At 40.8% G+C, this 26994-nt stretch overlaps 1 protein-coding gene across 3 annotated transcripts in view; it reads left to right on the top strand.

Annotated features, from left to right (window-relative positions):
- Nucleotides 1-26994, top strand: part of cntln (centlein, centrosomal protein) — a 210402-nt gene that overhangs the window by 151331 nt on the left and 32077 nt on the right. For all 3 annotated transcript variants that reach the window (XM_034188398.1, XM_034188397.1, XM_034188396.1), the window contains 2 exons: nucleotides 15366-15563; nucleotides 23433-23507. In XM_034188398.1, coding sequence (XP_034044289.1) covers nucleotides 15366-15563; nucleotides 23433-23507 — 273 coding nt within the window. The remainder of the gene's footprint in view (nucleotides 1-15365; nucleotides 15564-23432; nucleotides 23508-26994) is intronic.

Genomic DNA, 26994 nt, shown 5'->3' with positions numbered 1-26994 from the left:
CGGTGGCGTCATTTCCCTGTGGGCAGGCCTTGAGTGAGATGTGGTCCCGCCCTCTCGGCTGAATTCCTGTTTCACACGCTGCTCGAGGCGGTGCGCGTTGCTTTATCAAAATTTTGGAGGAATATCCGAGTGGACACTATTCGAGAAATTAAGCTGGTTTTCGGTGAAAAGTTTAACGGCTGATGAGAGATTATGGGGTGTTTCTGTCGGTGTAAGGACTTCCCACGGAGCGGGACGTCATGCAGTGCTTCCAGGCGCTGTCGTCGGCCTGTTTCGACCTGAAAACATCCTAATTTAAGGCTTAATTCACCCAGGACGTCGTGAGAGAACAGAGAAGGACTGAGGACTTTATGCGGACATTCCACTGTTTAAGGACATTTTTTAATGAAAGACATGCGTGCAAATTCGCCGAGTCATTTCCGTGACGACTCGACGAATCTGTGTGCGCCGCGACAGGAAAAACACCTCCGTGTTGAAAACCATTTGTAAAATTCAGGCGGCTTTTGATGGCTTTCAACAAGTGAGTAACTGAGAAATTGTTTAACAGCTTGGGCATGTTCCAACTTGCCCGTTAAGGTTTCCAACGGAGGTGTTTTTCCTGTCGCGACCCCCCGCGGTCGGGTCCGGCCCGACATGCGACTCTGCCTGCACGTTCTTTCATTACAAAATGTTCGTTAACAATGGAATGTCCGAATAAACTCCTCATGCCGACTTCTTCTGAAAGTTCTTTGTTCTCTGACGACTTACTGGGTCAACAGAGCCTGAAATGTGGAAGTTTTCAACTTGAAACGGCGAGACGCTGCCGCCTCGACGCGCAGATCGCCGTCAGGCACCGTGGGTCGTCCTTACGGTGACACTACCAGACCAAAATCTGTCATCAGCCATTAAAAGTTTTACCGAAAACCAGCTGAATTTATCGAATGGTGTCCACTCAGTTGTGCCTTACAGTTTAAAAAAAATTTTGATCAAACAAAGCAGCAGTCTCTGAGCCATTCCTAAACAATGAAAAAAACGACGAGAGGGTCGGCCACTCCTCACTCAAAGACTGCCCACAGGCGAATGACGTAACCGACAGGCGTGAAAAAACTCTCGCATGCCCACGAGGGTTCAAGCATGTCTGATGTAATCACACGTGATTCAAATCCATATGGTTTTTGAAAAAAATAATAAGGTCGGATACTTTTCTAATAGACCTCGTATAAAAGCCAAGATGAAGGGTTGCATAAGTAATGGGCCTCTTTGGTATAACACCTGGAAATAATCAGTTTAATTCTATGGCTACGGCAGTGTGCGCGCTCTGATTGGCTGATTTTCCATTCTGATATTTTCCCATATCAGACGTTACCATGAGAATCGGTCCAGATCACATATCAGATTTGCGACTTTGTTTACAATTTTCATGGCGCGAAATGAAACAAACAAAAAGCGAACAAAGAAATTATGAGCGACAAAGAGGACCATTCTCCAAGGGAATTTTTATTACATTGACAAGTTTGAATTGGACGAATTAGCAGCAAACGAGCTTGAAGTAGACATGCAAAATGAAAACCAATAAGATGAAAATACAGCTCCGAACAGCCATATAAAAAAATGAATGATTAACCTTGCTTGCTTAGTCTGTACAGGAATATCAGACCTCTGTCTTTTTTGTACAAGACCTAGTGCAACGAGATCCGTACTGTCAAGACCTCTGTCTGATATTTTCCCGTACAGACCTTGCGCTCGGTTAATAGTCCTTTATTATTGCCAGTTTTCTTCAGGCAAGTCAAGGGATGGCTATGAGGTCTGTCAGAAAAGTATCCGACTTTTTCATTTTTTTCAAAAACCATATAGATTTGAATCACGTGTGATTGCATCAGCCAAGCTTGAACCTTCGTGCGCATGCGTGAGTTTTTTCACGCCTGTCGGTTGCGTCATTCACCTGTGAGCAGGCTTTGTGTGAGCAGTGATCCACCCCTCTCGTCGGATTTTTATTGCGAATAAATGTCTGAAGGATTTGGAGCTTTGCTGCATCAATTTTTTCCAGAAACTGTGAGAGACCTCCAGGTGGTAACCATTCGGAAAATTCAAATGGCTTTGAGGGACGATTTTATGGGGATTACACAGATTAAGGAGTGCTCCAGCTGGTTTAAAGACCGCCCACAGCTGCTGAGAGTGCGCCGCGCTCCGAGCGCCGATTGACAGGCTGAAACAACCAGATCATTTCCAACGTGAAGGCTTTGTTGATCCGGGACGTCGTCTGACTTACACAAAAATGGCAGGAGACGTGGACATCAGTACTTTTTCGGCACATTCCACTGTTACAGGAGTTTTTTTCATGGAAAGAAAAGCGGACGGATGTGCCACCGTGCCATTCATGGCGTGGCACAAAACAACCTCCGTGTTGGTCTCACAGGATGGCTTTGAGATGGCTTTCAGACGGCTGTCTGTGGTTTTTCAGTCGTGTGACTAACCGAGAAATTGTGGATGAGTCTGGACATGTCAGAACATGTCCTGTGAGGCTTCATCACGGCGTTGCTTTGCGCCATGTGGCGCCGCCGCGACACATGGAATTCCTCCGCTCCTCTTTCCATGACAAAAACTCCTGTAACAGTGGAATGTTGCCGTTCATTTCCAAACTGGACGCTGTGTTTTATCCAGGACGTCCTCTGACTAGCACAGGAATTGCGGAAGACGTGGACATCAGCACTTTTTCGGCACATTGAGACAGATGTGTGGAGGAATTCCGCGCGTCGCGGTGGAGCCACATGGCGCAAAGCAACGCCGTGATGAAGCCTCACAGGACATGTTCTGGCATGTCCAGGCTCATCCACAATTTCTCGGTTAGTCACATGACTGAAAACCCACCGACAACCGTCTGAAATCCATCTCAAAGCCATCCTGTGAGACCAACACGGAGGTGGTTTTGTGCCGCGCCATGAACTGCACGGTGGCGCAATCCTCCGCTTTTCTTTCCATGAAAAAAACTCCTATAACAGTGGAATGTGCCGAAAAAGTACTGATGTCCACGTCTCCTGCCATTTTTGTGTAAGTCAGACGACGTCCCGGATCAACAAAGCCTTCACGTTGGAAATGATCTGGTTGTTTCAACCTGTCGATCGGCGCTCAGAGCGCGGCGTGCTCTCAGCAGCTGTGGGCGGTCTTTAAACCGGCTGGAGCACTCCTTATTCTGTGTAATCCCCATAAAATCGTCCCTCAAAGCCATTTGAATTTTCTGAATGGTGTCCACCTAGAGGTCTCTCACAGTTTCTGGAAAAAATTGATGCAGCAAAGCTCCAAATCGTTCAGACTTTTATTCGCAATAAAAATCCGACGAGGGGGTGGTCCACTGCTCACACAAAGCCTGCTCACAGGCGAATGACACAACCGACAGGTGTGAAAAAAACTCACGCATGCGCACGAAGGTTCAAGCTTGGCTGATGCAATCACACGTGATTCAAATCCATATGGTTTTTGAAAAAAATAAAAAGGTCGGATACTTTTCTAACAGACCTCGTACATGAAGATTTTCAATTCACTGAGTATGTTTTGGACTTCATTTACTTCAATTATGAAGAAATACAAACAATATGTTACTCTATGGTAAATCTGTGTGGAGTAGACAGTTCTCAAAAACTGAGCGACTGTGCAAGAAGGAGAAGAGTGAGAAAAGCCACTCAGACAACCCAGAAGAAGTTATAGGCTTCTGTAGCTGAGATTGTGCATAGTGCATGTTTTGCATTATGTATTCCCAGTTATACAGCTTCATGATGAAGTGGTGCAGAAAAGGATTTTCTTTCACCAAAACATCAACTCTAGGCTTGCATCTCAGATGTACCTTCTGGCAAATTGTAGCTGAACTTTCAGGTCTTCTTTTTAAGAAAATCCTTCTCTATACCACTTCAGTTTTCCTATGTGAATGACTGTCAACTCCAGAATTTCTCTTAAAGGGTTTGTTTTGGTAAAGGTAATCATCATTGTGGTGATTTCTACTCTTGTGAAGTGCCTTGGTTGACTCATGTCGTGATTTGGCAGTGTACGAGTAAATTTAGTTGAAATGAAGTCCACCAAACTTGGTAAACACTTGGTGTGTTCACAAATTGCCCAGGCAAGATCAAATTTGGATAACATCATTCATTGGGGTGAAATGTCAGATTGTTGTAGCCTTTAAGGCTGATTTATGCTACTCCATCTCAGCAGCTCCATAGCAACGCAGACCCCTCTGTGTCACTGCGAACGCTCTCCGAGTCCCTCTCCGTAGCCTGACATGCACCTCCCAAAAATTGAAAATACATGTTAAAATGATGGAGACCACATGGACTGTGATTGATCACTTTTCCAGTTTCGCTGCTTCACTTCCTGTCAAATTAAAAAGTTTTTGGAGTGTGCATGGTGATTACATTTCGATCATGAATCAAAGAGAGGAACATTTGGTTAGGAGTCCACAAATATCACGACTTTTACAACACAGAGTTGAAAACTACAAAGACGCTCAAATGACTAGCATTTCATGGAGGGAAATTGCAAGAAACGTTGGTTTGGAGGTCCATGATTGTGACTGATGATTGACCAGCAGCAGTGGTGATGCAGACAACAAGAAAGTCCCTGCCTTGTTCGCAACAGCCACCAACTTGTCGAAGAACTTCACACTCAAATTGACGTGATTGCATGGCCATGGAGTTACGGAGTTGTAGAAGCATCCGCATAAACTTTAATGTACCTATTAATCAGTGGTGGGCACAGTTCAGATAATCTGCTAACCCATAATTATCGAAGCTAATGTTTTTGTTAGTGGATTAGCTTTTCAGATAACTTTTAAAAGCATCAGAAGACCAGTTCTTTTCGATAAATTTAGTTCCGATAACTTTCAGTCCAATAACATTTTTTTGCTGGTAAAATGAGCAAAGTTTAACGGTCCAAAACTTTGTAAACCCTAAAATCAAACATTTTAGTCCGTCTGTTGTCTATTTGTGGCAGACTGGCTGCCTGTCACTTACTGATGATGTCATCATTAAGCGCAAGATGTGTTTGGCCGGTTGACGCAGGGACCATTGTGGGTAGTGTAGTTCAGGTTCACTTTTGACGTTGCAGTGTTACCGTCCGCTCAACACAGAAACTATATATATACAAAAAAAAGACCTGTTTCTCTCACATATTGTTCACAAATCTATCTAAATCTGTGTTAGTGAGCACTATTCCTATGCTGAGATAATCCATCCCGCCTCACAGATGTGGCATATCAAGATGCTGATTAGACAGCATGACTATTGCACAGATGACGTACGTTTTGAGGGAGCATGTAATTGGCATTTTGACTACAGGAATGTCTACCAGAGCTATTTCTTGTGAATTGAATGTTCATTTCTCTACCATAAGCCCTCTCCAAAGGCATTTTCGAGAATTTGGCAGTACATCCAACTGGCCTCACAACCACAGACCACATGTAATCACACCAGTGCAGGACCTCCACATCCAGCATGTTCACCTCCAAGATCATGTGAGACCAGCCACCCGGACAGCTGCAGAAAAATCAGTTTGCATAACCAAAGAATTTCTGCACAAGCGGTCAGAAACCATCTCAAGGAAGCTCAATCTGCATGCTCGTCATCCTCATCGGGGTCTCAACCTGACTGCAGTTTGTCATCATAATCAACTTGAGTGGGTAAATGCTTACTTTCGATGGCATCTGGCTGCTGATTAACTCTATGTGAAGGAGATTTGTTGCACTGCATGAAGCAAATGGTGGTCACACCAGATACTGACTGGTTTGTCTGACCCCCCCCCCCCCCCCCCCCCCCAAATGTTCTGCACATTTCAGAATAATGCTATTGTGGCCATCCTAAGACACACCTGTGCAGTAATTATGCTGTCAAATCAGCATCTTGATATGCCACACCTTTGAGGTGGGATGGATTATCTCGGCAAAGGAAATTGCTCATGAACAGATTTAGACAGATTTGTGAACAATATTTGAGAGAAATAGGTCTTTTGTGAATATAGAAAATGTTTTAGATCTTTAAGTTCAGCTCATGAAAAATGGCAGCAAAAACAAAAGTGCTGCATTTATATTTTTGTTCAGTGTAGATGTAAAGGGCTCAATCTAAGCTCATGAAAACACATCTATAAGGGTGAGCTGAAAGGTTTTGTCTCCAACATCATTATTGCAAAAACAAGCTATCAACGTGAAACCGGTACAAGAATAATCATTTACTTATTGTTTATCGCTACATGAAATGGCTTTTGCATGTCATTTCAGGCATGCATAGAATCACCTTCAGTGTAACACATGCACACAGTAGTTGGTAAAAAATGTCGACATACATGGTCACATTTCAAACAACATGTTGTTATTAGTTTCCTCACAGCAGAGGGCTGTACACCCATGAACGTTACTTGACGAATGAGTGTTGTTTATAATGACACCTGTGTGGATATCAGTACACTCAGGAGGTGAGCAAGGAGTTTAGAAGGGAAAATCCAGCCACGCTGTGTCTGCATGAGCAGGCCCATAGCAGGCATCCCACAACAATCACAGATGTAAAGCATAAATTGCAGGTGCAGTGGTATAGTCTTTAGAGAATTTTTGGAACATGGCAACACTGTCAACTCAGACCAATATATGGACACGCACTTGAAACAGGTTCATCCTTGAAAAGACAATTTTTCACCACGACAGTACTCATCCACATAAGAGTTGACAAACACAGGATGCATTGCAGCTGCTCAGATTTTACGAGATCTTACCACGCTCACTGTACTAGTCGGATTGCAATCTGATTCCTTCACTTGACAGGGTGCAAACACTTGGCCAGCGCTGATGTAAGTGAATGAAAAAGGAATGTGACTTTGTGGAAAACTAATGATGCTGCCTGATCGCGAACGGTCCAAGCTTTAAGCAGCTTCACATTTCATGTGACTATGTTGTTTGATACTGAAGTAATTACACAGGAGGCAGAACTTTTCAGCCAACCCTCATATTTATTGTTGCACACCTAGATACTTGTCGTTTTATTAATTGATTGTATGCCATGTAATATTCATTATTTGTCCCATTATTTGAATGATGTCTTTGGCATGCATTTTTAGACTACTTATCATGCATTTTGCTCTATTACATACCTCCACTAGCTTTCCATTAAAAATGCTTTCATGATACAAGGATGCTAAATCCAGCAGCCATAGTGTTTGCCGGGACATATTTAGCAGTTGTTGAACCACTGTCAGATAAAGAACTCGACAAGTTCTTTTTTGAGATTGAAGAAAGCAGACATGGGTGCCACACGCACCGCTTCAGTGGTCAGCGGGTCTCCCTGCTGAAATCAGTGGTATGTCAGCGGAGTCAGCTGCAGGGCAGAGTGAACTGCTTGGTCCCTCTGCCCCCATTATACAGTGAGTAGAACCACCTGTTTAATTTTAAGTAGAATATCAAATGACACTGATCTGTTTAAGTGTCATATAAAACAAATAATGAATGTTTTTCTATAAGATGTAATGTACCACTCATGAGCGTGCATTCTGTCTTTCATCTCATGGAAATATTCTTACTATTACACTCATAAGTGTTGATTTTTTTCTTTTTTTTGTACACGAACGAACCAATGGTTGTGAATGCTATATTCCATTTATCTTAATAAATACTCCTAAATCCTACACACTGTAGCTTTAAATTCATCTCCATTGTAATTGTATACAGAGGCAACATTACAAAGATTATCACTGTCCAAATACTTGCAGTTTAAATCGGGAGGCACATTGCATGTGAATGCAAGTTATATACATTTGCATCGGCGTACAGCACATGCTTGTATCACATTTCCATTCTCATAACCCCAGGCTGGTGTGGCCATTGTGCTGTTGTTGAGGGCTCACATCATTTGTTTGTCTCCCCCTGGCTCCTGTGATCCCCTATAAGAACACCAAGCCCTTTGATTGGACTGCATGATGTCCAGAGGAGATTTACCCTTGTCATGTATTGATCAGGACCAGAGGTTTGTCTGTATGCTTACAGGTTTGCGTGCATGCGTGTGTGAGTGAGAGAGAGAGATCATGAGTTTTTTGTTGTTGTTGTTTTTTAAAGGGTGAGGGGGGTGTCTTTGTACCTATGTGCATGTGAGATTGTTTGCGTGTGCATGCCAGCAAACCGTTTGACCCCTGTGCATGCCCCAGGCTGTATGCACTGCTGTTGAGCTGCTAAACAGTGGCTCTGCATCTAGTGACTACTCCAATATGGATTCTAACAAGATAAAAAAGTTTAGATAAATCCTGCCATAATTTATTTAACAGTTAGTCTTCTTAAAGAAATGACAGTCTTCTTCTTTTTGAATGGCTAGTATTAACGTACATCAAGATATAGCACCAGCACCTGTGATAACCAATTGAAAGTGTTTATGATTAAAACCACACTGGACAGTAATAATGCTTCCCACAAGTAAGATTTAACATTACCAACCGCCCCTGAGCAAGCACACAGGTGACAGTGGTACAGAAAAACTCCCTCTGCTGATAATGATGAGGAAACCTCAAGCAGATCAGACTCAGAGGGGTGACCCAGGGCATAGGCCATTGTAACAGTTACAAGGTTGTTACAGATTTTACAATAATTTCTTAACAAACAGAAGAAACAAACAGCAAAAGCAGAAGAGCAACAAAGACAGAGTCCTTAATTTAAATTAAAAAGTAGTCCATCTTGGGACTTTAATATATGTGCATCCGATTCCAGAACAGGTAGGTCCCATACAGGTACGGCTTCCAGTCATTGTTGCAACAAGCAGGTTATCCTGAAGTCAGTCTGGTGACTTGGGGTGCAGGGCCAGGATCTATTGAAGGTCTCAACAGTGCTTCGGACAGAGAGAAATAGAGAAGAATCAGTCGGCTAGAAAAAAAACTGCACCTGAGGCATTAGTTCACCAGCAGTAAGTCAATAGGGAAGCAGAGAGAATAATAATAATAATAATAATTGTACAATGTAACATGCAAAAATCAACAAGGAAAGGGTTATGATGGGAAAGAACAATAAACAAAAAATTATGTTACTAGATTATTACAGTTGTATAGTGAATATTGTGATATATCGACATAATATATTGCAATAATGACACAAAAAAATTCAATATCAATGACAGTCCTAGCCATTACACTATCTCCCCAAAGTAGCCTATAAACATGTTTTTTCAGTTGCTCTTTTTTTCACAGTAGAGCCAGTATGGCTTTGGATTATGTTTGCTGTGACAAGTGCGTGTGTTTAGACTCTCTGTATTTTTTAATTGTCTTTGTGGATTCTTCCTCGCACACACTGTCCCACCATGCTTATTCTGTGTACTCTGACCTCAGCCTGGTCAACGTCTATGAAACAGCTATGTTACACTTACCCATTGGTGCATTCTCTGCTGACTAGTCCCCAGTTGTACTTAAATTGTAGCAGTACATTCTGGCCATGATGATGGACCTCGTGGTAAACGATAGAATCTGTTCTGGCTTACAGAACCAGGAACGCAGACTCCAGGAACAAGAGCAGCATCTCACTGATGTGTACCTGCTATTATAGGAGCTCAGAGCCCAGCAGGGAGAACTCATTGCTCAAGTCAAAGCATTGACTGGGCAGCAATGCAGAACCACTATCATTGAAATTCAATTGCTCGTGGATACAAGCTGAAAATGTAATTCAGTGGAGGGCGCAATATATTGGAGACCTATTCTGAGTATTCAGCAACCACAAGAAAACATAATGGTTGATGGTAAGAGATTTCTCTGGAAACCAAAATTAAGACTGATTAATATTTACTTAGGGCAGCACGGTGGCTTCGTGGTTAGGACTGTTGCCTCACAGCAAGAAGGTCATGGGTTTGATTCCCACCTGGAGCCTTTTTGTGGGGAGTTTTCATGTTCTCCCTGTATTTATGTGGGTTTCTCCAGATGCTCTGCTTTCCTCCCACATCCAAAGACATGCAGGTTAGGTGAATTGGAAACTTTAAATTGTCCGTAGGTGTGCATGCATGCATGAATTTGTTTGTCTATATGTGGCCCTGCGATAGACTGGCGTCCTGTCCAGAGTGTACCCTGCCTCACGCCCTGTGAAAGCTGCGATAGGCTCCAGCCCCTTGTGTCCTTTAATTGGTGTGTATGAGTTTTTAGAAGTGTATTATTTCACATTTCATGTGTGTTCTAGTCTTATAAAAGCAAACAAATCATAATATATTGTATTATATGATCCCTAAATAGATCCTTATCATTTGATTGGAGGATTATATGTCACGTGACATTCATTATTTGTCTCATTGTATGAGTGACGTTATGTACTTTGCATTTTGGTTCTATTTACCCTGCATTTTTGTTCCATGCATTTCTCTCTATTCAACACCTCATTAGTTTTTCAGAAAAATGTGTCCATGATCCAGCAGTCACAGTGTTCTCAGAGACGTCTTTAGTGGCAGTAGAAGTGCTGTCAGGAGGCGAATTGGACAAGTTCTTATTGCAGTTTGAAAAAAGGAGAAGAGTGCTTCAGCACACACCGCTAAGCTCCTCAGTAGCACTTGCTGAACTCGCCCTGCGGGATGGAGTGAACTGCTGGGCGGATACAAATATCTTTGCGTGTTCTGCTACTCTCTGCTTCCTGCTCCGAGAAGAAACACCTGTCTAATTTTAAGTGAAATACAAATGCTGTGCACCTATTTAGGTGTCATACTAAACACAAAATGAATGTTTTCCATCCATGCAAAGGAAAGAATACTTTGATTTGTTAAAAGATGGAACATATCATTCAACGAAGCACCGGCTAAGTTGAATGGTTCCATCTTTCAACTCATGCAAATATTGTTACCATTGCATTTAGCTATTATTTGTACAACATCAAATTTCAGTACTTGTAGAATCACATTTCTCTAGTATTGTGATATGTGTTGAATTTAGACCCAAGTGTTACAATACAAATCATAATGGGAGTAGCATGTGAGTTGGCGATGGCAGAGTGGAACCATCTGTCAGACAGCTGAGGCATTTTCTGTTGCCACGAGGAAGGTGTCAAAGTGTGATGCTCCAGAACTCCTGACCCTGAGCAGGGGGAAAGGCCGGATCTTGGATTACACCATCCATTTCAAGACTTTGGCCCCAACAGCACCCAAAAACACGTGGCCTCTTCTTCTGGGCTTCAGCTGTGTTGCTCTTTCTGCTACTGTGTGTGGTGCTGCCCCCAGTGACAAGCAAAAGATGCCTCATTAGTGTTGCCTCTGCAGCAGAGGCCAACACCAATGTGCTGCAGCACACCAGTGAAAACCTAAATAAGCTCAGCTTTGAATGTTTTTTATATATATATATATATATATATATATATATATATATATATATATATATATATATATATATATATATATATAAAATACCACCAGATCATACCACCCACTATTTGAATCAAGGTATTTCAAGAAGAAAACAACTTGAGAAAATACAGTATTACATGAAAATATCCACAGCATAGTATAGTTTGTATTTTGGCAAATGGACATACTGTTGCATCACATCAACAGGTCCTGGCAGATATATATGTTCTTGCAAGAACAAATTACACTGTTATATTTGCAACAAAAGTCGCAAAACTGAAGCTTTTTCTCATACCACAATGCTCTTTATGTTTTTCAGAGTCCATTTCTGTCTTTCTGTGTGGATAGAGGTTCTGAGATAGTTAATAAAGAGGCTCCTTTAGCTGCTCATTTGATCCCCATCTCCATGCCATAATCCTCATGCTTTCTAAATTGGCCCTTTGGCTATAGGGATTCTGGTACAAGCCAAGGTAAAAATCCACATGTGTGTGCATGTGTATTTCCTTCAGTTTGTCTCAGACAGATCTGAGAACAAATGTTGAATTCACACTTAATCTGTTTTTTGACTACTCAACATTCAGGGTTTAAATCACATGAATATAACTCTTGAGCAGTGACAGTGAATTTGGCTGTCAATAAAAGAATATGCTCTTGGACTGTTGTTTTGTCAGGTGTGTTCCTCAAGGGTAAACACTGTCCTCAGGTCACAAAAATTACCAAGACTGTCCTTTTTTGAGGAAATGACTACAGGCATGTCATTTGGTTGAGGATCTGTGAAATTTCATATGAAGCAAGCGAGTCTATAACTCCCCCTAGATGGGATGCCAGACCATCACAAGTTACTTCACCAGCCAGGGCTGGTATCCATTCACAGCTGGCTAGATGAAGTATCTTGAACAAGGACACAGGCAGGTAGTATGACTGGGAATCAACTGTCGACGTGTTTGTAATCGACATACACTCTCCGGCCACTTTATTCGATACAGCTGTTCAGTTGCTTGTTAAATAGCTAATCAGCCAGTCACATGGCAGCAACTCAATGCATTTGGCAGCTCTGAAGGTAAAAGAGGTCCATCGTGGTACTAGTAAGGTGTACTTAATAAAGTGGTAGGTGAGTGAAAATTGTTGACCCAACTCCTATTTCACTTAGTTGTCTGCTCTGGTAGTGATATTCCACCCATCAAATGGTTATTTATCCCTAGGACAATGGAATTTATGTTATATTGGGCTGACTCTGGGATTACGTTTATTTGAAAATTAACTTTTATTTACAAAATAACAGATTGCCCAACTCTGCCTTTTGTTGGGGAGCACTAATGTTGGTGCTGCAGCAAGTAAAAAAAAAAAGTCCTGTTTTCTTACATGTAGTGGTTGGCCAATCATAGCCTTCTCAGTAACTTTATGAGTAGGAGGCTAATGATCCAGAGTAGAAGGCTGAGCTCCACAGGTGGGCTCACAGCAGCATGAAGCAGTGATGCATCCCAATGCATTTTTGACATCTTATGAATCTGCAAGTTACATGATTATTCCCTGGCCATTTCAAGACTGAGACAATCCAATAGGGCATCTGGTACTCATCATATGGTTAACCACAGACGGTGTAATTCTTCATCATCATGCTCCACCACACTTTTGAAACTCCATAACTACCGTTTGTGAACTCTGTTGCTCCTTAATAAAGTATGCGTGGTATGTCAACATTTCATCATGTTGAGATATGGTCAGGGGTGAATTAAAGTGACTGTGGGCAGTGGGCTACACTTTTGTGTGGGCTTGTAAAACTTCTGTTTTACTGAGTGTGAATTCATGTAATGTAGGTAAATAATGCCTGATTAAAATGTTGAAAATGGCACTTCCACTTTAATATTTAGATTTGTAAGTATTAAACACAGTAGGTTTATATTATTTTTAAAGGTTTTCCACACAGCAAATATGCTCTACATTTTTGCACTCTGAATCGAAGTATGCATAATGGCAACAGGACTGTTATTTCAATTTAAATTTATTTTCATTTATAAAGCGCCAAATCACAACAAAGTTGCCTTAGGGCACTTCACACAAGTAAGGCCTACCCTTGCCAACCCCTAGAGTAAGCACACAGGTGACAGTGGCAAGGAGAAAAACTCCCTCTGATGATTTGAGGAAGAAACCTCAAGCAGACCAGAGTCAAAGGGGTGGCCCTCTGCTTGGGCCATGCTACCGACACAGTTCACAAAACACATATACAGGAAATGTTGCCGGTGCACAGGACAGGAGGGCCACAGAAACAGACACCACACCCATCCCTGGATGGAGCCACACCTCAAACAGAGAAAAACAGAATCAGGCATCAGAAAGACAGTGAATACAGTATAATTTGTCAGCATTAAACAACAAGAAAAACAAAAGAAATACTAAGGTGATCACTGGCCACTAGCCCTAAGTGTCACTAAAAAACCCAGAATTTAGATAAAGTTGAGCCCGCGGCATGCTCTGTTTCCTAATAAAATGAATTAAAAGAGAAAAATCATAGTAACATACTATGCCAGTATGCTAGCCATATGAAAGGGAAAATAAGTGCGTCTTAAGTCTAGACTTGAAAGTTTCTACAGAATCTGACTGTTATATTGACACAGGGAGATCATTCCACAGAACAGGGGCATGATAAGAGAAAGCTCTGTGATCTGCAGACTTTTTATTCACCCTAGGGACACAAAGTAGTCTTGCACCCTGAGAATGCAAAGCCCGGGCTGGTACGTATGGTTTAATTAGGGCAGCTAAGTAGGGACGTGCCAGTCCGTGAACAGTTTTATAGGCTAGTAGCAGAACCTTAAAATCTGATCTCACAGGGACAGGAAGCCAGTGAAGAGATGCTAAAATGGGTGTAATGTGGTCAAACTTTCTGCTCAAGTCTGGCAGCAGCATTTTGAACCAATTGGAGACCCCTAATGCTGGACTGCGGTAAACCAGAAAATAGAACATTGCAGTAGTCCAATCTAGAAGAGACAAACGCATGAATCAGAGTCTCAGCATCAGCCATAGACAGGATGGGAAGAATCTTTGCTATATTTCATGGGTGGAAGAAAGCACTCCTCATAATATCTCTAATGTGGAGGTCAAAGGAATGTTATGGTTAATTTCTGCCGTGAACAAACAACAATGGGAATTAATCACTTTATTCTTTTGCAGTGGGCATGTGATCATTTGCCTGGGTTATAGGGTGTCAGCACTTTCTAGATACAAATCAGGGCCTCTCTTTAGGAACCATAGTTTTATGCTGAGCTACTTGAGTCTGTTGTATGTTTGTCTCTGGATTCACCACACAACTTCCTTTGCCTGCTTATTTTGAGTACTATACAGGAACAAGTTGTTCTTATTTTTAATTTTGTTTTTGTGTGCTGTTAGTTCTCCTGTCTCCAGCTTCCTCTCATCTGACCATCTATTCCAAGGTCAGCTTTTCAGCAAACTTACAAGGGAATGATACAGAAGATTATTGCCTCGATCAATAAGCTCAAAATGAAGCAAAGGGGAGTTTACTTTATTGACTTTCTCATGTACAGTGGCAGTTTTAACATTTAATTGTCTCTCTGTATTTAGAGCAAACTCCCATTTAGTGCCAGACAACTGTGCCATCCCAGATCATCTTGGTCTCGCTTGCCATTCACTTGGGCGCCATTTGAAACAGCCCCTCAAAGCTTAATTATTAACAGTGTTATGCTGCCCTGTTGCACTGTGAGACATTCAGAAAGCAAATAAATAAATGAATGGCTGTGTTTCACTACTTCTCTATCTGTGGAGATTTTAGCAAAACTTGGGGTGCGTTTGATATCAAAGCTGTGTTCCCTCTGAATTCAATTGACAGGGCAACAAATCCTCAGGTCCAAATTCCTACAAGGGAGCATGAGGCAAAACCAATGAGAATCTGACTGTGTCAAACTCAATATTCCTCCATAATGTACTAGGGCTCTCCAACGCATGCTTGATCAATTTCATTTATTCATTCATCAGCCAGAACTCGCCCTCTTATTTTTCTCTCATCCATTTCATCATCCTCTTCTTTTTTCATTTCTTCTTCTCCTCCCCCATCTCCTTCAGGCCCTGGCTAGTGAAATACTTTTAGATATTCAAGAGGTCAAGCAACAGTTGATGAAGAGGAGGAGGTTACGGCAGGCCAAAGCAGTGGCAGCAAAGGGTGGCCTCTCAGCTAAATCCATGATCAAAGCCAAATCCATAGCTGCCTCCATCCTCAATATGTCAGAGAATGATCTCGCAGACATAATGGACACTGACCAGGTAAGACCAGGGGACACTGGGTCAGAATTTCATCAAAATGTTGACTTGAGGATCTATATTATGTCTTTATTGTGCCTGAAGCACTCACATACCTACAATAGATTTTCTAAGCAGTTAAATTTCTAAACAGCCTAAAAGTTTTCAGGGGTTTTCACTTAGTGGTTTCACCAGAGAAATGTGAGAGACATTATCAATATCGACTTTTTGCTTTGTGTATCTTCTTCGTCAGTTGAGACTAAATGTGTGGAAAGGAGCCAACTTTGAGCCATCCTCTGGGAGCAGACGGAATGCTTGGCGTTGGTGTAGAAGGGAGGAAAGTGAGGAGAAACATTACCCTGTTGTTCGTAGTTCACTGCACCTGCATGTAATAGTATTTAGCCTTGGTGGGAATCTCTACTTCACTGTGACCTTCTCTTATTGATGGCACATATACGTGGGCGAGTAAGCAACAGTAAACATTGTGAAATCTTTTGTAAAGGTGAATCACACTCCTTAGCCTGACACTAATAAGTTGAGAAGTTGTACTACATATGTACAAATGGAAAAGGATGTTGCTACATGTTTAAAGCTGTGATCTTGCTTTAGACTGAATCAGAAACCCGTCAACACCTGCACAACCTGTCAGCTCGACACAAGATTGAATATAGCGCACGCACAACACTTAGATTTCTAACAAACGCAGTCATGGAACTGAAAATTTCTCTTAGCTTTTGTGTGTTTCTCAGAGTCTACATTCCACGTTCTTTTCAAACTTGGCAGGCCCTTCCTCTTCTATAGATCATACCCAACTGTGTCAAATTAATAACCCCATGGTACAATCAACCTCCCATCTCCAGGGACATTCTCCCATCTATCACATGATGAGCAAGGGTGCACCAGGCACTTACTCACGCTTGAAACCAATTTTATCCCTTGTTCAGCCCAGCTCCACCCAGGAGATGACAAGGCGCACAACTCCTCACTTGACAAAAACTCCATCTCAAGGGAGCTGAAATCTGTTGGTAAAATCACTCAGTTGTCCTCCCTGTAAATGCTGGTTTATGGCAGGTGCTTGGTGGCGTAGAAAATGAGTTGTTATTCTGTTGCGTTAGTGGAGCATGTGTAGATCAAAGCCCTGCTCTGACTTTTAAGAACCCACCAGAGAATTGGAAAATTACATGTCATAGAGTGAGGTTAACTGGCTAGATGTGTGCACGTGTTTCTAAATGTGAGTGAAGTAGATGGATGATCTCGAGAGAGATGGCTTGTGTGTGAGTGGGTGTCAGAGATAAATAAGGGCCAGCTGTGATGTGCTCTAATTGAAACTCCTGTTGGACACATTAAAAGACTGAGAGAGTAGCCTGCGTGTCATGTATGTGCCGTCAACTTGTGATTGAAGGTTCATCAAAATCAGTTTGACCCTGACTGAATCAGGGTAATCCTACTACTTAAATATGACAACAAACTGGTGAGCATCAAATATAAAAAGAACTGGCATATATGCACATCAGTAATCTAAATTAAGGACAGTTGTAAAAAAATATATATATATATATATATACGAGGTCTATTAGACAATAAACCGACCCTTTTATTTTATTTTTTTTACTATATGGATTTGAATGACATGCGATTACACCAATCATGCTTGAACCCTCATGCACATGCGTGAGTTTTTTCACGCGTGTCGGTGACGTCATTTCCCTGTGGGCAGGCCTTGAGTGAGATGTGGTCCCGCCCTCTCGGCTGAATTCCTTTGTTTCACACGCTGCTCGAGACGGCGCGCGTTGCTTTATCAACATTTTTTCTGGACCTGTGAGGAATATCCGAGTGGACACTATTCGAGAAATTAAGCTGGTTTTCGGTGAAAAGTTTAATGGCTGATGAGAGATTATGGGGTGGTTCTGTCACTGTAAGGACTTCCCATGGACCGGGACGTCGTGCAGCACTTCCAGGCGCCGTCGTCGGCCTGTTTCGACCTGAAAACATCCTAATTTAATGCTTAATTCACCCAGGACGTCGTGAGAGAACAGAGAAGATTCAGAAGAGGCCGGCATGAGGACTTTATGCAGACATTTCACTGTTTAAGGACATTTTTTAATGAAAGACGTGCGCGCAAATTCGCCGAGTCGTTTCCGTGACGACTCGGCAAATCTGTGTGCGCCGCGACAGGAAAAACACCTCCGTGTTGAAAACCATTTGTAAAATTCAGGCGGCTTTTGATGGCTTTCAACAAGTGAGTAACTGAGAAATTGTTTAACAGCTTGGGCATGTTCCAACTTGTCCGTTAAGGTTTCCAACGTAGGTGTTTTTCCTGTCCCGACCCCCCGCGGTCGGGTCCGGCCCAACATGCGACTCTGCCCGCACGTTCTTTCATTACAAAATGTCCGTTAACAATGGAATGTCCGAATAAACTCCTCATGCCGACTTCTTCTGAAAGTTCTCTGTTCTCTGACGACTTACTGGGTCAACAGAGCCTAAAATGTGGAAGTTTTCAACTTGAAATGGCGAGACGCTGCCGCCTCGAAGCGCAGATCACCGTCAGGCGCCGTGGGCCGTCCTTACAGCGACACTACCAGACCAAAATCTCTCATCAGCCGTTAAAATTTTTACCGAAAACCAGCTGAATTTATCGAATGGTGTCCACTCAGTTGTGCCTTACAGTTTTTGAAAAAAATTTTATCAAACAAAGCAGCAGTCTCTGAGCCATTCCTAAACAATGAAAAAATCGAGGAGAGGGTGGACCACTCCTCACTCCAAGACTGCCCACAGGTGAATGACGTAACCGACAGGCGTGAAAAAACTCTCACATGCCCACAAGGGTTCAAGCATGTCTGATGTAATCACACGTGATTCAAATCCATATGGTTTTTGAAAAAAATAATAAGGTCGGATACTTTTCTAATAGACCTCGTATATATATATATATATATATATATATATATATATATATATATATATATATATATATATATATATATATATATATATATATATATATATATCTCAAAACTGGTATTTTTCCCATCACTCAGGACTGGAGCTGCAATTGGTCTCCAACTATTTTGATCATCATTTTGAGTCCAAATTCTGATTTCTCCTTCTTAAATGTAAATTTATTTATTTATTAACTGATTCCTGTGCTCTTCTCTGACAGTCAAGTGGCTATCGTTAGATTGTGAACAAAACAAGACATCTGCGAATGCCATCTTGGGCTTTCAGAAACACTAATCAGCATCTGTCACCATTTTCTGGGGTTTTCTGAATTTTATGGACAAAATGGCTAATTGGTTAGTCAAGAAAGTAACAGATTAATAAACAATGAAAATAACCATTCTTTGTAGCCATATAAAATATGTTTAAATTTTATTTTATGTGCTGTTCTGTCTGCAAGAATTTAATAGTTTTTTAAATGCCCTTTTAATTTTTTGCACTTTATATTGTTTACATGGAGGAATTTGTTTTATTTGTTTATTAAAACAAATACTTTTTAATGACATTAATCAGTTAAATAAATAATCATTAGTTGCAGCCCTACCTAGGACACAAAAGGAGTATTTCCTTATTATTTTGTGTAATGAATTTTTCTTTGAAGGGAAGGACATGGTGCAGTAATTACAGTGAGGCAATATTCCATTGCTGTTTTCATTATTTATGTGGCTTTGTGACAATGCTGTGCTGAAAATGGACTCGGTGCTCAGTGATTTTCTTCTATTTGAATAAAGCTTTTAAAATAGGAGGACAATAGAACTTTTTAAGTCAATGTACTTTTGAGTTTCATTGTTTTCTAAATTTTCAAATGAGTGATAACTGGCAGAGTTTATATTTTGGAAGAAGCTTGGAAGCATCCTTGCAGTGATCGCACTCTTTTCAAAAGGATTTTTTTTTTTTTTTTTTTAATCTCCTGAGTGATAGTTCTGCTGTGGTGTGCTGCGCTGCCGTATTCACATTGTTCATTGTCATAGACGGCATAATACTGAAGTGTAGCATGCGTTACATATATACAAAAATACCAAGTCAATGAGATTTTCAGAGATGGAGACGGTGACATCCACTATGGGGTCAAACCTACTCTGTTCTCTGCAAACATTAAAATCCACTAAATTATTTTCCAACTCTTCCATTTCCTTTTTTTTTTCTTTTTTCTTTTTTTTTTTTTTTTTTTACAAGAAACAGTCAAATTTCACTTTTCTAACTTAATTTTCAGTTAAAAAAGAACTTGCTTTTTTCATAGGTGTACTGCCCCATACGTTAACACCATAAAGGATGTTTGCTTATGATCACTCAATCAGAAAATCATTTTTAAAAGTTCATTAAATGCAACTAGATTTGCTTACAGTTTGCAAAAATAATTTGTGTGGTTTAATAATAACTTTTCAAATATCAAAACATTCAACAAATTTCTATTTATAAATAATAGAACATGCAAATATATGCAACTTAAATCTACGTGACTGCATAATGTTTAAGAGTTACTTTCAATAACAAACTATTAAGATTGTCCATGATACTCTAAAATCGGATCTCAGACTTCTATATGGTCATTTTATGGAGTGTGATTAAAAACAAATGTCTTCTTTTTGTGTGTGAAAGGAAATCTCACTATACTAATTAATGCCCATAGGAAGTTTGAATTCCTATAGAAAATTGGGAGCTTAAGTAGATTTTTCATGGGTGGTCGTATGAGGCTGTATAAAGGTGGGATGTACAAAGAGGTGTATTTACTCATACATTACATATTTTTAACAGATAAGGTGTATGTTTGTTAAGAGATGGTTGACATTGAGATACAAAGAGACATAAAATAGTTATTTTAAGAAAAAGATTGACATTGGTAAGGTTAGACCTTACTTGTGTGAAGCGCCTTGAGGCAGCTTTGTTGTGATTTGGTGCTATATAAATGAAAGAAAATGAAAAATGACATTCGTCCAACATGCTCAGACATATACACACATAGAGTTATAGGAAAGAATAAACAGAGTTAGTGTACATGAAGCACAAACATATGGATGTGAATACAGCAGTTATTATTGATAATGTGAGCTAGGGACATTTAGGTTTGTTGTGAAATGTGTGGATTGATATATGAGGCGACGATTTACATTCTAACATTTGAGGCACAAATTAAAGATATTTGATCCACATGTGGAGAATTAATCATTACAAACACAAATGGAAATACTGTGTACAGTAAGCAAAATTTCCTTTATTCAGTGACAAAAACATATACAGATCTACATTGTACCGATCTCTATGTCCCACCACCAGTTCTTCCATTGTACCTTGATGTTCATCATATCATTTCACGCAACACTTGGGGTTTGAAGTGGAGCCGTAGTACATCAGTGCAGAGATGCATATCACTAAGGAGTTGCTCTCTACCCTGTTCATTAGTAGCAACAAGGCTACTAATGCCTATTTGAAAAAAAAATCCTTTTTTAATCTGACCGTAATTCACATGCCTGACCCTAGCTGTTTTGCAATTAAAAAAAAAAATATAAACAAATGCTTCTGAGAAGACTATTGACCCTGTCATACACTTGTAACCCCAACCTTTATGTGAAAACTGGCATGTATAGTCCCAAAGTTGATTGCCAGTCATACATGAATTTTTTCATCTTGGCAAAGTGCTCCACTTTTTTTTTCTCAGCTGCACTGAGTGCTTAAAGTTCAGCTTTTCAAAAAGGTGCTCTGTCGTGACTGCAGCCCCTTTTCAGGCAATCATTCACAGGGAGCAAAAGAAGAACTGTTTTGGAGTTTCTCTCTAAAGTTAGTGATATGTCACACAAACTCCCGCTGCTGTCCACATCTGCAGATGATTGTTCATGAAACACTGTCCGTACCAAAGATCCCATTGAAACGCTGTGTGATCCGGCACTCCCAAACATCTGTGCTGCTAAATTTACAGTGTCTTTTAAAAAAAGTACAAATCTTTGTGATTCTTAATGTGATTTGTGTGTTGCTTGTCAGATAGCAGCAGGTTGTTAAATCCATGATTAGGCTACGCCTCAGTCAGAGTCACTAACTGCAGCCTGTGGGTCCCAATAGGCCCATCCTCCTTTTCTGTGGACATACTTTACCAGGGTGTCTGGAGTTAAACTTCAAAGGAACTAAAGTGTGACTCAGATTGAGTACAAAATTAATTAATTGGAATTTGATGTCTGGTTTCTTTTCCATTTTCAGACTTTGCATGAAAGAATAAAGTTTTATACCAGTTTTCATGAAATTTGTTGCTGCCTCCTCGTGAAAATAGGCTTTTAAGTTCATAATTGAGTACTACAATGTACTTTGTACTCAGTACAGAAAAACGCAAAGGCCCTTTCCAGCTGGATGGCCGTGAAAGACAGATACATTAAAAATGTTAATTAAACCAACGTATTGAAATTGTCTTTATGCTTTTCTTGTCGATTTATGTATGTGACTATAGCATTTTGTTCCTCAATCCATTAACATAGCTTAATGGCTTCCTGAAATTCTGACTGGCCCCTTAATTTTTTTGTATTAAGAACCGGTTGTCCCTGAGCCAAACATTTATAATTTGAGTTCTGCTATTTTTATTTATTTTTATTTAAAATTTTTGTTCATGAGGTGAAATTAGAGGGTGGGTTGTCTGGAAAATGTCTTTGTTTAAAATGCAGGTGAACCAGTGATCTGGTATGACACCGTGATGTAAGTCGACCCAGTTCAAGGATATCACAAGGTCTCAAAGATGACTGTAACCTGGACGAGTACTTGCCATCACTAGAGAGCAGTGGTGGGCACAGCTAACCAAAAAGTTAGCTTTGATAACCGTTAATCCACTAACTGAAAAGTTAACTTTTATAACGATAAACCGCAAAAAAATTAGCAGAAGTTACATCTAACGGCTACCTTTTAGTACTGTTGGCTACTGATAAGCCAGTTTAGAGTTTAATCAACGCTGAGGCGTCTGAGTAAAATCAAAAGGGATCACAAACTTAAAGCCAGGGCTTCTGCTGTGAGCTCATTCTTCCCCTACTAGTAGAGAGTGGAGCAGGCTGGCTGCTATTGCTCCCCCCCCAAAAAAAGATAGACAGTGGGGAGGAGACATGGAAAGCAACGTGCTTTTCACTGATGGTTTTACTCATAAACAACTAATTCCAGACCGTTTATCGATATTAACGGTAACAGTCATTTTTACAACGTGAAAATATTGCACATATCTTTTAAAGTAATGCGCTAATTCTGAAGGTTTGAGCTTTAACAGACACACTTGCCAAAAGGCAAATGGAAATGGTCTGTAAGTCACTGAATGATGTAGGCTCACCATTTTTCATCTGATATGCTATGGTGATATGAGCTGAGCAGTACTGTTAGTTCATTAGACACTACTTAGTCCTTTTTGTGGTGGGAGGGGTAAAGATTAAACATGGAGAAGCAGCATTTGGCTATGGTACTGGTCTTAAATGGGAAGAGTTGACAGCAAACATAAAAAGAGCCACAAGACTTGATAATTTTCAGTCAACCTTAAAATATTATTATTTGAGTAGGCTTACAGGTCTTACATAATTTTTATGCCATTTTTGAATGCATTTTAGAATTACAACAAACTTTCTATGGCTTACACGTCATTGAGTTACCCCTGCAAAACGTTAGTTTCACAATTTGGTGGTGCAGCAACAATTTGTAAATTTCATATAAAACAGTTTGTAACTCCTCACTGTGGAACTGAATTCATTGTTTTAAAAGTCATACTGTTCCTAGAACATATCATTGATATTCTCATAACATTCACATGCCAATTGCTGAATACATTTTATGTTAAGAAAATAATGGGTTTATGAAGTTTATATACATTTTATGAAGACTTTGGCTGTTGTGTTCTTTTGGTTTGTCTGTCTTGATCTGAGTATTGTAATGCTGCATTTGCAGGTGACAGAGGCCAGTTCAAACAGTTTCAGAGACCAGGAATGGCTGGATCACCTCAACCATATCCTCCAACAGAAGGTCAGCCTCCATTTTCTGTTGTGCAGAGTATTACTAACTTTCTTTACATTTAAATAATAGGGAGTCCAGTGATTTCCAGGAAAAAGATAAAAAATCCTCTCCCCAGCTTGGTTTGCCCACTTAAGACTTATGCTAAATGTGGCCAGGCAGTAGCTGCTCTGCAGTAGTCAGAGAAGAGCTCCCAAGTTATAGTTCAGCTGGTTAAAGTGCAAAATGGCAAGGACTGTATAGCCCAATGTCTTATAGCAGACTTTACCTGTGCCACTGCTGCACCTGGCCTCAACTTTCTCCCTGTGGCTAAAGTGGGAGCAGCACCTCTGAAGAGAGGATCCTGAGATTCTGTGAGGGTCATTTCAAGCCTTGCTTTAGGGCATTTGTATTCCTCCACCGGGCTTGAGATTGGCAGGGAGAGGGCTCCGCTGCCGTACAGGCCTATGCTGCTGAGACACATGGGTAGTCCCAGCCATTTCCTTACCTGCGCATTCACTATTCGCTCCAGCTGATTGGCATGGGATAGGGTGACCTCTTAGATGCAGATTGGCCACATGAGGTGGGCAGCAGCCTGAACTGAAAGCACGAGAGCTTCAACTTGCCTGGGAGAGCTGTGCTGTTGATCCGCTTGAGGCCACTAATGGTATCCTCCCTGAGTTGTTTCACCTGTATGGAGTCTTTAAGATCTGAGTTGTAGCACTGACCAACACTTTTGATGGGCTTCTCCAGGATCGTTGGTACTGGCTCGTCATTGATGTGTAACCTCTCATTGGTGAACTGGCCCTTGACGATGCAGTTGCTGCGAGTTGCATTTGCTTGGTTTAATCTCCATCGGTGTCCACCTGATATTTCCCTGGAGTCCAACAGGCGCTTGGTAGATGCTTTAAGGCCCCCTGACACTAGCACAACTTTGATCTGCGCACTTGCACGCACATCGTTGTGACGATCCCACCCACTGTGTTCCCAGCTGGATGCCGTGCTTTGTTCCACTGGATGCCACGGGTTGTGTGCTGGACGCTGCATATATAAAATAATTATATCGTAGCGGATTAATCATTTTCTCTGAGTTGGCTGTTGAACACACCTCTAATCGCTTCCGGAATCACAGAGGACTATTCCAGCTTTTGTCAGCATTGGAACCATCTAAAAGGTGAGTATTTGTAATGTTTATATTGTAATAGCTTGGTAAAACAGTCGTATGTTCATTCCTTCTTATAAGTAGCTTATAAGTAGCTTCTTAAAAGTATGTTTGCTAGATTTAACATCACGTTATAATTGTTCAGACGAGCTGCGCTCTGATGCAGTGCACTCACGCAATCACTCGCACTCCTACACAGTGTTTTTGACTTGTTTGCGCAATGTTCAGTGGTGGGCACAGATAACCAAAAAATTAACTTTGACACATAATCAAATAACTGAAAAGTTATCTTTGATAAAGATAAAACAATAAACCACCCAAAAATCAATCAATCAATCAACTTTTTTTTTATATAGCGCCAAATCACAACAAACAGTTGCCCCAAGGCGCTTTATATTGTAAGGCAAGGCCATACAATAATTATGAAAAACCCCAACGGTCAAAACGACCCCCTGTGAGCAAGCACTTGGCTACAGTGGGAAGGAAAAACTCCCTTTTAACAGGAAGAAACCTCCAGCAGAACCAGGCTCAGGGAGGGGCAGTCTTCTGCTGAGACTGGTTGGGGCTGAGGGAAAGAACCAGGAAAAAGACATGCTGTGGAAGGGGGCAGAGATCGATCACTAATGATTAAATGCGGAGTGATGCATACAGAGCAAAAAGAGAAAGAAACAGTGCATCATGGGAACCCCCCCACAGTCTACGTCTAAAGCAGCATAACCAAGGGATAGTCCAGGGTCACCTGATCCAGCCCTAACTATAAGCCTTAGCGAAAAGGAAAGTTTTAAGCCTAATCTTAAAAGTAGAGAGGGTATCTGTCTCCCTGATCTGAATTGGGAGCTGGTTCCACAGGAGAGGAGCCTGAAAGCTGAAGGCTCTGCCTCCCATTCTACTCTTACAAACCCTAGGAACTACAAGTAAGCCTGCAGTCTGAGAGCGAAGCGCTCTAATGGGGTAATATGGTACTACGAGGTCCCTAAGATAAGATGGGACCTGATTATTCAAAACCTTATAAGTAAGAAGAAGAATTTTACATTCTATTCTAGAATTAACAGGAAGCCAATGAAGAGAGGCCAACACGGGTGAGATATGCTCTCTCCTGCTAGTCCCCGTCAGTACTCTAGCTGCAGCATTTTGAATTAACTGAAGGCTTTTTATGGAACTTTTAGGACAACCTGATAATAATGAATTACAATAGTCCAGCCTAGAGGAAATAAATGCATGAATTAGTTTTTCAGCATCACTCTGAGACAAGACCTTTCTGATTTTAGAGATATTGCGTAAATGCAAAAAGGCAGTCCTACATATTTGTTTAATATGCGCTTTGAATGACATATCCTGATCAAAAATGACTCCAAGATTTCTCACAGTATTACTAGAGGTCAGGGAAATGCCATCCAGAGTAAAGATCTGGTTAGAGACCATGCTTCTAAGATTTGTTTGGCCAAGTACAATAACTTCAGTTTTATCTGAGTTTAAAAGCAGGAAATTAGAGGTCATCCATGTCTTTATGTCTGTAAGACAATCCTGCAGTTTAGCTAATTGGTGTGTGTCCTCTGGTTTCATGGATAGATAAAGCTGGGTATCATCTGCGTAACAATGAAAATTTAAGCAATACCGTCTAATAATACTGCCTAAGGGAAGCATGTATAAAGTGAATAAAATTGGTCCTAGCACAGAACCTTGTGGAACTCCATAATTAACTTTAGTCCGTGAAGAAGATTCCCCATTTACATGAACAAACTGTAATCTATTAGACAAATATGATTCAAACCACCGCAGCGCAGTGCCCTTAATACCTATGACATGCTCTAATCTCTGTAATAAAATTTTATGGTCAACAGTATCAAAAGCAGCACTGAGGTCCAACAGAACAAGCACAGAGATAAGTCCACTGTCCGAAGTCATAAGAAGATCATTTGTAACCTTCACTAATGCTGTTTCTGTACTATGATGAATTCTAAAACCTGACTGAACCTCTTCAAATAGACCATTCCTCTGCAGGTGATCAGTTAGCTGTTTTACAACTACCCTCTCAAGAATCTTTGAGAGAAAAGGAAGGTTGGAGATTGGCCTATAATTAGCTAAGATAGCTGGGTCAAGTGATGGCTTTTTAAGTAATGGTTTAATTACTGCCACCTTAAAAGCCTATGGTACATAGCCAACTAACAAAGATAAGTTGATCATATTTAAGATTGAAGCATTAAATAATGGTAGGACTTCCTTGAGCAGCCTGGCAGGAATGGGATCTAATAAACATGTTGATGGTTTGGATGAAGTAACTAATGAAAATAACTCAGACAGAACAATCGGAGAGAAAGAGTCTAACCAAATACCGGCATCACTGAAAGCAGCCAAAGA

Source organism: Thalassophryne amazonica, chromosome 15 (genome assembly GCF_902500255.1).
Source record: "Thalassophryne amazonica chromosome 15, fThaAma1.1, whole genome shotgun sequence".
NCBI classification, from domain to species: Eukaryota; Metazoa; Chordata; class Actinopteri; order Batrachoidiformes; family Batrachoididae; genus Thalassophryne; species Thalassophryne amazonica.
Note: the sequence above shows the minus strand (reverse complement) of the source record. Positions and strands in the feature narration are given on the sequence as shown.